The 15,187-nt window shown below is 44.9% G+C and overlaps 1 protein-coding gene across 1 annotated transcript in view; it reads right to left on the reverse strand.

Moving 5' to 3' along the window:
- ehbp1 (EH domain binding protein 1) overlaps positions 1 to 15,187 on the reverse strand; it is a 373,177-nt gene that overhangs the window by 246,765 nt on the left and 111,225 nt on the right. Inside the window, exon 9 of the mRNA XM_055638879.1 lies at positions 10,987 to 11,112. Coding sequence (XP_055494854.1) covers positions 10,987 to 11,112 — 126 coding nt within the window. The remainder of the gene's footprint in view (positions 1 to 10,986; positions 11,113 to 15,187) is intronic.

Raw genomic sequence — 15,187 nt, forward strand, 5'->3', positions numbered from 1 at the left:
GCATGTATGTGCAGCAGGCAGTGAGAAGCAAAGCAAATGGTATGTTAGCATTCATAGCAAAAGGATTTGAGTATAAGAGCAGGGAGGTTCTATTGCAGTTGTACAGGGTCTTGGTGAGACCACACCTGGAGTATGGCGTACAGTTTTGGTCTCCTAATCTGAGGAAGGACATTATTGCCATAGAGGGAGTGCAGAGAAGGTTCACCAGACTGATTCCTGGGATGGTCAGGACTGTCTTATGAAGAAAGACTGGATAGACTTGGTTTATACTCTCTAGAATTTAGAAGATTGAGGGGGGAATCTTATAGAAACTTACAAAATTCTTAAAGAGTTGGAGAGGCTAGATGCAGGAAGATTATTCTCGATGTTGGGGAAGTCCAGAACTAGGGGGTCACAGTTTAAGGATAAGAGGGAAGTCTTTTAGGACCGAGATGAGAAAATCATTTTTTACACAGAGAGTGTTGAATCTGTGGATTCTCTGCACAGAAGGTAGTTTGAGGCCAGTTGCATTGGCTTATTTAATAGAGGGAGTTAGATGTGGCCCTTGTGGCTAAAGGGAGGGCAGGGGGGTATGGAGAGAAGGGCAGGGATGGGATATTGTGTTGATGATCAGCCATGATCATATTGAATGGCGGGTGCAGGCTCCGAAGGGCCGAATGCCTACTCCAGCACCTATTTTCTATGTTTTCTATGATGCATCCTTGACAAGGATTATAAAATAGTTGTAGTTTATTTAGGGTTCGGTTTTTGCTTTATTATATGTAAATATTATATTTAATATAAATCAATACATTTAAAAACAAAAAGCTGGTTACCTAAGGACCAGTAAGTATCCCATTGTACCAGGGTCCGGGGCAAAGGGGGCACACCGGGGGCCCATAGGGGGAGGAGCGGTTCTGCTTCAGCGACCGAAGGACTGGTGACGGGATCTAGGAGTGGGTAGGGCCGAATTAGATGTCCTGGGCGGGTTGCTCCAAATGGCCTGGCCCAAGCTGGCCATGCTGCAAGTCACGTGCAAAGACGGAAGAGGGCTTTGCCCGAGCCAGATGCTTGCCCCTTTTTCGGGGTTACGTCCGTGCCCGGGTTGTGTTAGAGAGGGACATAGTGGTTATAGTAGTTATTTAGTATATTTGTACGGATTGTATCATAGTTGTTAAAAATTTAGTGTCTAGATAATTTGGTGATTTTGTACTTTGGTGGTGGGTGTGTTATCATGGTTTTTGCTCTGTATCCTGATCGTAATTCAATAAATAGTTTTTAATACTAAAAAGCTGGTTAACAAGCTCACAAAACTGGGTCTCTGCGTATCCCTCTGCAATTGGATCCTCAACTTCCTCATTTTGTGTTAGGCAATAGGTGCCCGAGTAGGCCATTCGGCCCTTCGAGCCAGCACCGCCATTCAATGTGATCATGGCTGATCATCCCAATCAGTACCCTTTCCTGCCTTCTCCCCATATCCCTTGACTCCGCTATCTTTAACAGTCCTATCTAGCTCTCTCTTGAAAGTACCCAGCAAAGCCGAAAACCTCCCACCACCCTCTGAAAGAGAATTCCAAGACACACAACTCTCTGTGTCTTCCTCGTCTCCGTTCTCAATGGCTTGCCCCTTATTCTTAAAACTATGGCCCCTGGTTCTGGACTCATAACATCTTCAAGAACCTTTACAAGTGATCCAGATGCTGCGTCACGGTTGATTCAGGAAACACAGAATTCTTTGACATTGTTCACAGGAGTACGACAAGGTTGCCTTCTATATACCCCTTACGTTTATTGGTCACGATCGACTATGTCATTCAGAAGACAATGAACAAACCTGACTTTGAATATCGTGGAGAACAGGAAGAACGCCTCACAGACCTAGATTTTGCTGATGACATTGTACTACTAGCAGAGTCGAGACACACCCTTCAAGAGATGACAACCCTCTGGAGGAGAAATGCATCATAGGTTGGATTAAAGACTAAGACCATGCAGACTGGAGACCAGCAAGCCAAAGGCCAACTGATAATCAATGGGGAACCTGGGGAAAGCGCAGATTTACCTATCTTGGCAGCATGTAGATGGAGAATGCAGAGGTCGACATCAACTCCCTGAATATTGGCTGCATCATCTTCAGGGGGAGGAATGCCAGCCAATATGCGTCTGTGGCCGGGCATTCCAAGATGACTAAACGTCAATTCTTCCAGTCAGTCCTTACTCCTCCCTACAGCCCTCTACGGCCAGTGAGACATGGAAATCAATGTATGGAAGATGAAAAAGAAACTTGGATGCATTCCAACAACGCTGCTTGACGAGAAGATCCCTGAAGATTCTAGCGAAAGACCACATCACAAACCGGAGATCTACCGGGAAACTGCAATGCACAAAGTCTCTCAGCCAGAACATAAAGGTATGCGGGAGATGAAATCTGCAGGACATGTACCAGATGTCACCAGAACGTGCAACTAAGATAGCAATGACATGGCACCTGACGGAATGAGGAAAAAGAGGCCGACCAAAACTCACATGGAGGCGAACATCCAGAAGGATTTGGAAGCACGGGACGCAAGCTATCGAGGGTGGAAAGATTGCGCATTAACCGAACAGAATGGCGAAAATGCTCGTTGCCCAATGCATCTCAACAGTATGGGGAGGAACGCGTCGACGTCTAAATGATCATCCCGAATCAGACCCATGTTCCTCCTTCCCCCAATATCCTTGATTATTTTAGCCCTAGTATTTAACTCTCTCTTGAATACATCCAGTGAATTGGCCTCCACTGCCTTCTATGGCAGAGAAATTCCACAGATTCACACTCTGTGGCTGAAAAGGGTTTTTGCCGCATCTCAGTCCTAAATGGCCAGACCCTTTATTCTTTTAAACTGTGACCGCTGGTTCTGGACTCCCCCAACCGGGAACATGTTTCCTGCATCTAGCCTGTCCAATGCCTTAGGAATTTATATGTTTCTATAAGATCCCCTCTCTCACCAGGTGCGCCCATTGATGCCCCCATTGATTGCTGATTCAAAACTCGGACCTCGGAACTGGGTTTTTTTTTTTTTTTTTTTTGGAGAGCGCTCCCAGCAGGGCAGCCACTGACCAACATCGCAAAGTCCTGAGATCCCTTTGCCAAGGGCCGGCAGCATTGAATCTCCGACCAGCGCGGCCTGTGGACTTTCGGGAGCCCGCGGACTCCGGTTAGAAGTGGCCGATTCGGATGAGTCCAAGCCGTTGAGGGTGGGTCTCACGTTCCGACGTCAGAGTTTCATCATCATCCTGGCGTGAGGGCCCTGAACAGTAGTGGCGGCGGGACTGCGAGGGGTTCGGGAGCCCCCCGAACACGGGTGAACAACGGAGGAGGATGACGGAAATTTAGAGACCTTCCCTCACAGTGGGAAAATTTTGATTCCGCTGTGTTTGTGGGGGATGTCTGTGTAAAACGTCTATCGTGTTCTGTGCTTCTTTTATTATTCGTAAGGCTGTATGGTGACCAAAACATTTCACTGTATCAATTGGTACATGTGACAAATAAATGTTATCTTGTATCTTTAAACCTTCTAAATTACAGAGAATATAGCCCAGTCGACCCATTCTGTCATCATATGTCAATCCCGCCATCCCGGGAATTAAAACTGGTGAACGTGCGCTGCCACTCCCTCAATAGCAAGAATGTTCTTCCTCAAACTCGCGGAGACCAAAACTGCACACATACTCCAGTGCGGTCCACCCCTCCCTGTACAACTGCAGTAGGACCTCCTTGCTTACTCAAATCATCTCGCTATGATGGCCAACGTGCCATCAGCTTTCTTCACTGCCTGCTGTTTTTCAGTGACTTGAGGTACAAGGACACAAGGTTCACGTTTGCACCTCTCCTTTTTGCCTAATCTGACACCATTCAGATAATAATCTGCCTTGTTCTTGCCACCAGAGTGAATAAGATCACATTTTTATCCACTTATACAATGGTGTTTAGCCCAAGATCATTATCTGTATCAATCATCACTTTTCCTACTTTTTATTCCCAGAAAAAGACACATTTTCCAAAGATTGAACTGGCAGTGGATTTGATTTTGTGAAGAACCATATTTGAAACCATGCAAAAAGATAAGGAAACCAAATCCTTTGACTTGATTTCTTGACGGTCAATTGCAGAGACTTTGAACACATCACATTAGGTCATATCCCATCCAAGAAACCACAAACAACAGAATTTGAAAACTTTACACACAAGTTACATGCAAAGACTATTTATAGAACGGGAAAGCAGTGGACTGATGGTTACAGGCATCTGTAAAACGTGATGAAAAGACCCAGACTTTTTGTGGTTGGCTTCCTTCCACACGATGCTTTTTAACTCCATCACCTTTTTCTGCACCAACCTAGTCCTGGTCATGGCCAACAGGACATGCTCACTTTCAATAGATGCTATTTCATCCTCACTTTCACTTTAACATTTTTAACTATTCTAATCAATGTGAAACGAGGAACAGTAGTTACATTAAATTACTGAAGAACAATGAACCCATTTTATGTCCATTAATTCCTTTAACAGTAGGCACATCACATAGAATTTTTAAAATGTGATACTTCTCTCCCATGACAGCTAATCAGATTGAAATTGTGAAAGGTAAAGGAAGGCAAGTATTCGCCCTCTGGTTATGTGCAGTGTCTGCCAACAATTTTCTTTGCATTCCAGGCACTCCTGCAAGTTATATAAAGGTAGAAGGCTCTGTTAATTCTATTGATTATAGAGTTTCTAGGACTGAAACAGATGATTCAGTCATTCAGTGATTCTGTTTGCCCTTTAATATTCAATATTAGTTGTCTCAACTATTCCCCATGGCAGCAAGATGTACATTCTAAACACTCGATAAAAAATGTCACCAGAATTACGGATTGGATTTATTTTTCACAGGTCTACGTGGATGGGTTTAGTTCTCCGATTGCCTGCCAATGGAAACATTCACCTCTACTATTTCTGCTATCAAACCTCTTTATTATCTTCAAAATATGTATTGGGTTATCTCAAAGCCTTCTCTTCCTTGCAATCAATAGACAATAGGTGCAGGAGTAGGCCACTCGGCCCTTCAAGCCAACACCACCATTCACTGTGATCATGGCTGATCATCCACATTCAGAATAGACAATAGACAATAGGTGCAATAGACACTCAGGAGGCAATTTAGTCTTTCCCTCTGCAGCCATTATGTGGAATTAGTGACTGTAATGTTATAATGTTCTGTAAATGTGACCAGCCACCTCTCCATTGCTGGGCTGGGAGTAGCCAAGAGATTATTTCAGGAAGCAACTGCTGAATGAAGCCTGCACGCATGGTGAGGCAGTGCTAAGAGTTCCAATCAAATTCGGGAAGTCTAACATAGGCAGGACCTACACAATGAATGGTAGGGCTCTGGGGAGTGTTGTACAGCACAAGGATCTAGGAGTACAGGTGCATGGTTCCTTGAAGGTGGAGTCACTGGTAGATAGTTTGCTCAAAAAGAGTTTTGGCACATTGGCCATCATCAGTCAGAGTATTGAGTATAGATGTTAGGAGGTCATGTTACAGTTGTACAAGACCGCATTTTGAGTATTGTGCTCAATTCTGGGCATGTTATAGAAGAGATGCTGACAAGCTGGAAAGCATACAGACAATATTTACGAGGATGTTGCCAGGACTCGAGGGTCTGAGCTATAGGGAGAGGTTGAGTAGGCTGGGTCCCTATTCCTTGGGAGTGCAGAAGGATAAGGGGTGGTCGTATAGAGGTGTATATAATCAAGAGGGAAATAGATCTGCAAGATATGCAGAGTCTCTTGTTCAGAGCAGGTGAATTGAGGAGCAGAGGACATAGGTTTAAGGTGAAGGGGAAAAGATTAAAAATGAATCTATGGGGTAACTTTTTCACACAAAGGGTGGTGGATGTATGGAACAATCTGCCAGAGGAGGTAGTTGATGTAGGGACTATCCCAACACTTAAGAAACAGTTGGACAAGTACATGGTTATGACAGAAGATACACACAAAAAGCTGGAGTATCTCAGCGGTTCAGGTAGCATCTCTGGAGAGAAGGAATGGTGACATTTCGGGTCGTGACCCTTCTTCAGACTGGTTAGAGATAAGGGAAATGAGAGATATAGAGAGTGATGTGGAGAGATAAAGAACAATGAATGAAAGATATGCAAAAAAGTAACGATGATAAAGGAAACAGGCCATTGTTGGAGGGATATGGGCCAAACGCGGGCAGGTGGGACTCGTGTTGCTGGGACATGTTGGCCGGTGTGCGCAAGTTGGGCCGAGGGCCTATTTTCACGTTGTATCACTCTATAATGGAATTTAAACGGAAAAATGTGAGGTGTGGCATTTTGGGAACTCTAACTTGGACAGGACGTACACACTGACCTACATCAGTCAGAATGTTGAGTATAGAAGCCGCTTCAGCAGCTGTTTAGGTTGCCAAATGACAGTTTAGGTGGTCATTTAAGATGGCTTGCATGACTCGTGTGATAATGTGCTCGGGCGAAGTGCATAGTTACCAGTCGGAATTATGCTCAATGAAGCATTCACATAGTAACATTAGCAAATTTGCAGATGACACAAAGCTGGGTGGCGGTGTGAATTGTGAGGAGGATGCTATGAGAATGCAGGGTGACTTGGACAGGTTGGGGGAGTGGGCAGATGAAGTTTAATGTGGATAAACGTGAGGTTATCCACTTTGGTAGCAAAAACAGGAAGGCAGATTACTATCTAAATGGCGTCAAGTTGAGAAAAGGATAAGTACAACGGGATCTGGGGTTACTTGTACATCAGTCTATGAATGTAAGTATGCAGGTACAGCAGGCAGTGAAGAAAGTGAATGGCATGTTGGCTTTTATAACAAGAGGAATCGAATATAGGAACAAAGAGGTCCTTCTGCAGTTGTACAGAGCCCTAGTGAGACCACACCTGGAGTATTGCGTGCAGTTTTGGTCCCCTAATTTGAGGAAGGACATTCTTGCTATTGAGGGAGTGCAGCATAGGTTCACGAGATTGATGCCTGGGATGGCGGGACTGTCATATGAGGAAAGGTTGAAAATACTAGGCTTGTATTCACTGGAGTTTAGAAGGATGAGGGGGAATCTTATAGAAACATATACAATTATAAAACTACTGGACAAGCTAGATGCAGGGAAAATGGTCCCAATGTTGGGCGAGTCCAGAACCCGGGGCCACAGTCTTAGTATAAAGGGGAAGCCCTTTATGGAATTTGTGGAATTCCCTGCCACAGAGGGCAGTAGAGGCCAAGTCACGGGATGGATTTAAGAGAGCGTTAGATAGAGCTCTAGGGGCTAGTGGAATCAAGGGATATGGGGAGAAGGCAGGCACGGATTATTGATTGGGGACGATCAGCCATGATCACAATAAATGGTGGTGCTGGCTCGAAGGGACGAATGGCCTCCTGCACCTATTTTCTATGTTTCCCCTCCCATTCCCAGTTCTCCCACAGACTACCGTCTCTGCCTCTTCCCTTTCTCACCCCCCCCCCCACTCCCCCCCGCCCCAACATCAGTCTGAAGAAGGGTCTAGACCCGAAACGTTGTTTATTCCTTTGCTCCGTAAATGCTAGCTCACCCGCTGATTTTCTCCAGCTTTGACTACCGACTGGATCCCACCACTTGCCACATCTGTCCATCTCCTCCCCTGTCGGCTTTCCTCAAAGACCGGTCCTTCCATAACTCCCTGGTCAATTCGTCCCTTCCCACCCAAACCATCCCCTCCCCTGGTACTTTCCCTTGCAACCATGGGAAATGCTACACTAGTCGCCTTACCTCCCCCCTTGACTCCATTCAGGGATCCAAGCAGTCTCTCCAGATGCGGCAGAGGTTCACCTGCACCTCCTCCAACCTCATCTATTGCATCCGCTGCTCTAGGTGTCAGCTGTTCTACATCGATGAGACCAAGCTTCGCCCAACACCTCCGCTCGGTTCGCAATAACCAACCTGATCTCCCGGTGGCTCAGCACTTCAACACCCCTTCCCATTCCGAGTCCGACCTTTCTGTCCTGGGCCTCCTCCATGGCCAGAGTGAGGCCCACCGTAAATTGGAGGAGCAGCACCTCATATTTCGCTTGGACAGTTTACACCCCAGCGGTATGAACATTGACTTCTCCAATTTCATGTAGTCCCTGCTTTCTCCTCCCCTTCCCAGCTCTCCCTCAGCCCACTGTCTCCGCCTCTTCCTTTCTTCTTTCCGCCCCCCCCACCCCCACATCAGTCTGAAGAAGGATCTCAAACCAAAACGTCGCCTATTTCCTTCACTCCATAGTTGATGCACCACCCGCTGAGTTTCTCCAGCATTTTTGTTTATCCATTCACACAAATTCTGTTATCCCACTTTCCTCACCTATTCCCTACACATTAGGGGCAATTTTACAGAGACAAGTTAACCTACAAAGCCAATGTGTCTTTGGGATGTGGGAGGAAACCCACACGATTGCAGGGAGAATGTGCAAATTCAACACAGACAGTGTCCGAGGACAGGATCAAATATAGATCTCTGGCGTGTGAACCAGCTGTGCCACTATATTTTGTTTTCCAACTATCCATATTCCGATTGAATTCTCCAATTTTAGATACGTACCAAAACCCTTCCCACTCCCCCTTTTTCCCCCATCTCTTCACTGTGCCCCACCATGACCCACACCAATTTCTCACCTCCGCTTCCTACATTCCTTCATCTGGCTTCAACATTTGCAACTCTTCTATCCTTATCTCAAACCTTCAGTCTTTTCATTCCAGGCCTTTATCTAACCATCTGCCTATCCAAAACCCACGTCATTTGTATCTTCCTATCATTTGCCAGCCTTTGTCCTGCACCTCCTCTCTTCCAGCTCCCCCCGCCCTCCCCAACACAATCTGTCTGAATAAGGGTCCCATGTAAAACGTCATCTATCCATGATCTCCAGGGATGCTGACTGACTCGCTGAGTTACTCCACCACTTTGTTTTTATCCCCGTAATTAGCGTCTGCAGTTTCTTGCTTCTACAAATACTGAGGCATTGGCCTGTAAAACGATGGTCTAACAATCAGATCCAATACTGACTCCACTGCTGTACTATCAGCTTCCTGCATGTTTTCTCAGTGCTAGAAATCTGTAATTAGGTTGAAAGAGCTACAATGAGAGGTCTTTCTGTGCAGCCTGAACTATAAGCAGTGTTGAAGATCCTGGTTGGAGATGCAGACAGCATGTTTGATTTACACTCATTGCTCTGGAGAGCTCCATATCACTTTGCTTCTTCCACACTCGTCAATCACACTGCTGCATAATTCAACAACACACAACAAAGTCCTGTTAGCAGGTAAAACCAGGAAAGAAGCAACAGGCAATGTCTGACAAATTATTGTAGCACAACTTTGCCTTCTAATGTCAGTTGTGATTTCTGCCAATCTGTCTGCATCTAACGAATTAGACTCTTCAGAATGTATAAATAAATACTGCCGATATACAACATACTATAATGTAAGGTACACAAAAAAGCTGGAGGAACTCAGCGGGTGCAGCAGCATCTATGGAGCGAAGGAAATAGGCAACGTTTCGGGCCGAAACCCTTCTTCAGACTGATCGGGGGCGGGGGTGGGCGGGGACAAGAAAGGAAAAAGGAGGAGGAGCCCGAAGGCTGGGCGGTGGGAGGAGACAGCAGGGGGACTGAGGAAGGGGAGGAGACAGCAAGGACTAACAAAATTGGGAGAATTCGATGTTCATGCCCCCAGGATGCAGACTCCCCAAACGGAATATGAGGTACTGTTCCTCCAATTTCCGGTGCTGCTCGCTGTGGCCATGGAGGAGACCCAGGACAGAGAGGTCGGAGACGGAGTGGGAGGGGGAGTTGAAGTGCTGAGCCACCGGGAGGTCAGCTTGGTTATTGCGGACCGACCCTGGGTCTCCTCCATGGCCACAGCGAGCAGCACCGGAAATTGGAGGAACAGCACCTCATATTCCGTTTGGGGAGTCTGCATCCTGGGGGCATGAACATCGAATTCTCCCAATTTTGTTAGTCCTTGCTGTCTCCTCCCCTTCCTCAGTCCCCCTGCTGTCTCCTCCCATCCCCCAGCCTTCGGGCTCCTCCTCCCTTTTTCCTTTCTTGTCCCCGCCCACCCCCGCCCCCGATCAGTCTGAAGAAGGGTTTCGGCCCGAAACGTTGCCTATTTCCTTCGCTCCATAGATGCTGCTGCACCCGCTGAGTTTCTCCAGCTTTTTTGTGTACTTTCGATTCTTCAGCATCTGCAGTTCCTTCTTAAATACTATAATGTAAGGCTACTTCACCTCCCCTATTCCCATTTTCAATACATTTTAAAGTCGGGGGAATGCTTAATTGCCACCCTACTTCTTCTGCAGTTCCATCTCCGTGAACTTAACTAGGCATCAGCTTTGGGTTTTTTATCCGTCACCATCTGACGTCCTAAGTATTTATATTTTCATGCATTGGGAGACAACACAACCTTTGTTGTTGCAGCATGTACGTAATCTCACCTAATCACACATCAGCATCATGTTTCCACTGTGCTCTTCTCCTCTATAAAATTTGAGAGACATAGATAAGATAGACAGTCACAAGCTTTTTCGCCAGGGTGGAAACATCCAAGACTAAAGAGCATAGCTTTAAGGTGAAAATGGCAAGGTTTAAAGGAAGTGTGCGGGGCAAGTGTTATTACACAGAGGGTGGTGAGTGCCTGGGGTCTCCAATTCAGGTGACAAACTAGCCACTGAACTCTACTATCAACCCAGCTACCTCACCTCCCACCCTACCTCCTGCAAAGATGCCATCCTTTTCCCCCCCGTTTCTTTTTCTCCACCGCATCTGCTGTCAGGAGGAGGTTCTCTGCTTTAGGATTTCTGAATCGTCCTCCTTGTTCCGTAAATGTGTCTTCCCCTCTGCTTAGCGTGATGGTGCCCAGACACACATTTCCTCCATTTCCTGCAAGTCAGCCCATCCTGTCACATCATGCATGAACCCTATACAATAACACACACTACCTTCCATATCAGCTTCATATTCTGGGTATCCAAAAGGGTTTGCTCCCTGGGCATCAACCTCTTCAAATGGATTAAGTCTAGTGATAGATACGTCATCTTCCAAAAAGTTGAGTTTATTGATAAGTTCTGCAAAAACAAGTGACAAATGATTATTTATCCATTCCACAGTTTTCTATCTGTACCAATGATTGACGAACAAATCAATACATGACAAAAAGCAATGGCTGAAATGTCATGAAATCAATGTCAAAGTATTCAACGTCTTTTTTTTAAACATTTAATTGGTCCTTCAGCAAATTCAAAATGTGATCTATTGGACCAATTCAAAATTGTGAAATGTGACAAAGTGGCAAGAATCATCGTATTGAGCTTCAGAATAGATTAAGAGCAGAACTGAAGGAAGTTCCATTCAGCTCCCTATACTCACATGCTGATGTATACACAACAACAAGAATTTGGTCTATCACTTAAACCCCCAAATGACGTCTGGCACAGATATCCTGTCACCTTCAGTCTCTTTCATTTAGACTGCACTCGAATAATAACCTTTGCAGCTGTATCACCGTTTGCCCAAAGTTTATACTTTGTAATATGGGCACTGTGTAGATATTTGGCAAGATAAGATTTTTAATATCAAATCTAGTCTCGCCAAGGTAAGAGATGAATTTAAAGCATATCTGGTTGCTTGCTTGACTCCCTGAGGCCAGGCTATAGCTGTTTCAGCACCAACTCTGGAAGGTTGAAGCTACTGGTTAGCAGTCCCATTAACTTCAATTTTGCATCATAATAATTTTAGGTGTGAAATAGAATAAAGTAATCAAGCATGACCAGACATTTAGGACTGAGATGAGGAGAACTTTTTCCAGGGTGGGGGGTGGCAATATGGGCGAGTCTCTACCACAGAGGCAGTGGAGGGCAAGTCGATGCATACATTTAAAAAGACAGCTAGATTTCTGGATACAAGCATCAGGAAGACGTGAGGAAACAACAGGAATATTTGTCCATGATCACATTGAATAGCAGGGCAGGCTGTTCCTATTTTTCTATTTTACAATGCATCCATCTTTGAGATAACAATGAGTTATTTATCAGTCCAGCAGGCTTGGAATTGATGTACAGCTCGAGTGATCAAGGGACAGAGTCAGACATGTCAACCTGGGATACAACTATTTGATCTCATGGCTTGGAATTAACAGCAAACAAAGCTTAGTGACCAAGATACTGGAGGAACCACAGGGATACATAAATGTCAAATACATCAATGCAGTTGAAGACATGCACATTGAATGCAGTTCTGCAATGGACACCACACTGAATGAAAAACAAAGTGCTGAAGGACAGCAAGACAGGCAGCATATGTGAAGGGAATGTACAGGCAACATCAGACTGGAGTCGGGAGAGAAAGCTGGAAATGATAGGTGGGAGTGGGGCAGGCCGGGATACAGGTGAGGGGAGTGATTGGCAGACGGGTAAAGTAAGTGACAAATGCTTGACGTGAAAAGGATACAAAAGGCTGTCAGATAATGAGAGAAGGGGTGGAATATAAAAGCGGAGGGGAAAGATATGCGTGGAAGGGAACAGGGGAGGAGGAATTAAAGGGAAATGTGAGACTCAGGGATGGGACGAAGGACAAGGAGCAAGGTGACTGGGGTGGTGGGAGATGGTTGGATGAATGCATATGCACCAAGTTGGGGAGGGGGCAGAGGAAAGAGAGTGGGTATAGAGGTATTGCTCAAAATTGGAGAATTTTATGTTCATACCTATGATGTGCATCCCAGGGTACTTAAGGAAGTGGCTCGAGAAATAGTGGACGCATTGGTGATAATTTTACAATGTTTTATAGGTTCAGGATCAATTCCTGTGGATTGGAGGGTAGTTAATGTTATCCCACTTTTTAAGAAAGGCGGGAGAGAGAAAATAGGGAATTATAGACCAGTTAGCCTGACATCGGTGGTGGGGAAGATGCTGGAGTCAATTATAAAAGATGAAATAGCCGCGCATTTGGATAGCAGTAACAGGATCGGTCCGAGTCAGCATGGACTTACGAAGGGGAAATCATGCTTGACTAATCTTCTGGAATTTTTTGAGGATGTAACTAGGAAAATGGACAAAGGAGAGCCAGTGGATGTAGTGTTTCTGGACTTTAAGAAAGCATTTGCTGAGGTCCCGGATAGGAGATTAGTGGGCAAAATTAGGGCACATGGTATTGGGGGTAGAGTGCTGACATGGATAGAAAATTGTTTGGCAGACGGGAAACAAAGAGTAGGGAAGAACGGGTCCCTTTCAGAATGGCAGGCAGTGGCTAGTGGGGTATCACAAGGCTTGGTGCTGGGGCCGCAGTTATTTACAATATACATCAATGATTTGGATGAAGGAATTCAAAGTATCATTAGCAAATTTGCAAATGACACAAAGCTGGGTGGCAGTGTGAATTGTGAGGAAGATGCTATGAGAATGCAGGGTGACTTGGACAGGTTGGGGGAGTGGGCAGATGCATGGCAGATGAAGTTTAATGCAGATAAATGTGAGGTTATCCACTTTGGTAGCATAAACAGGAAGGCAAATTACTATCTAAATGGCATCAAGTTGGGAAAAGGGGAAGTACAACGGGATCTGGGGGATCCTTGTGCATTAGTCTATGAAATTAAGCATGCAGGTACAGCAGGCAGTGAAGAGAGCGAATGGCAAGTTGGCCTTTATAACAAGAGGAGTTGAGTATAGGTCCAAAGAGGTACAGGGCCCTGGTGAGATCACACCTGGACTATTGCGTGCAGTTTTGGTTCCCTAATTTGAGGAAGGACATTCTTGCTATTGAGGGAGTGCAGCGTAGGTTTACAAGGTTAATTCCTGGGATGGCGGGAATGTCATATGCTGAGAGAATGGAGCGGCTGGGCTTGTACACTCTGGAGTTTAGAAGGATGAGAGGGCATCTTATTGAAATATATAAGATTGTTAAGGGTTTGGACACGCTAGAGGCAGGAAACATGTTCCCGATGTTGGTTGGGGGAGTCCAGAACCAGGGGCCACAGTTTAAGAAGAAGGGGTAAGCCATTTAGAACTGAGATGAGGAAACACTGTTTCTCACAGAGAGTTGTGAGTCTGTGGAATTCTCTGCCTCAGAGGGCGGTGGAGGCCAGTTCTCGGGATACTTTCAAGAGAGAGCTAGATAGGGCTCTTAAAGATAATAGAGTCAGGGGATATGGGGAGAAGGCAGGAACGGGGCACTGATTGGGAATGATCAGCCTTAATCACATTGAATGGCGGTGCCGGCTCAAAGGGCCGAATGGCCTACTCCTATTGTCTACTGTCCATTGTTAAACATTTAGCTTGTGTATTTATCAACATGTAGATAGCTGATAACTGAATATAAAGTTAGTTATTGTCCTGAAGTATAAGTGTGTATAGGTAATTTGCATATGTCTTTGGCATTGGGGTTGGTTTTCATGGTTGAGCGATTATCTTGGTGTTACAGCACAAGTATTTTGTTTTTTAGCAGTAATTCACTTTTACCTTAAGATCACTATAACTGGGAATGCAATATAGAAACCAAAGGATTACTCTACTTAAATGTATAATAAAGGTATTTTACTTACCCTTTATATATTTTAGACAATTATTAAATACTTAGATATTGGAGAATCAACAACACCTACACTTTGTAAGAACTTTGAATTAGTATTGAAGGCCTTCTTTGTTAATTGAATTCATTTTACCAACAAGGACAGGACTTTTTTCAAACACAAAAAACTGCAGGTTGGAATCTTGAGCAAACACAAAGTACTGGAGGAACACAGGAAGGCAGCATCTCTAGAGGATTTCACTTTGGGGACCCTTCTTCAGACAGAAGAATTCCCTCCACAGATGCTGTCTGATCCACTGAGTTCCTCCAACCCTTTGCATTTTGCTCAAAGGAAACGTTACCATTATTTCCCATTCATCATAATCAATAATTCACACGTTATACCATAGTAACAATTCAATGAGGCCTGTACAATTTTCTTCGAAGGAACCCAATTAATTTGCAAGCTTTGTATTTTAGCTCAGCCACACGGCATTGCAAGTATCTTCTACCTGGAACATGTGGCAGTAAATCAGGACCAAACTATAAACTGTAAGACAGGAGATGAATTAGGACATTTGACTCTTGCTATCATGCACGACAGATAGTTTATTCTAAAATTATTTTATAATTAAAAGATAA

This window comes from Leucoraja erinacea, chromosome 8 (assembly GCF_028641065.1).
Source record: "Leucoraja erinacea ecotype New England chromosome 8, Leri_hhj_1, whole genome shotgun sequence".
In the NCBI taxonomy this organism is placed as follows: domain Eukaryota; kingdom Metazoa; phylum Chordata; class Chondrichthyes; order Rajiformes; family Rajidae; genus Leucoraja; species Leucoraja erinaceus.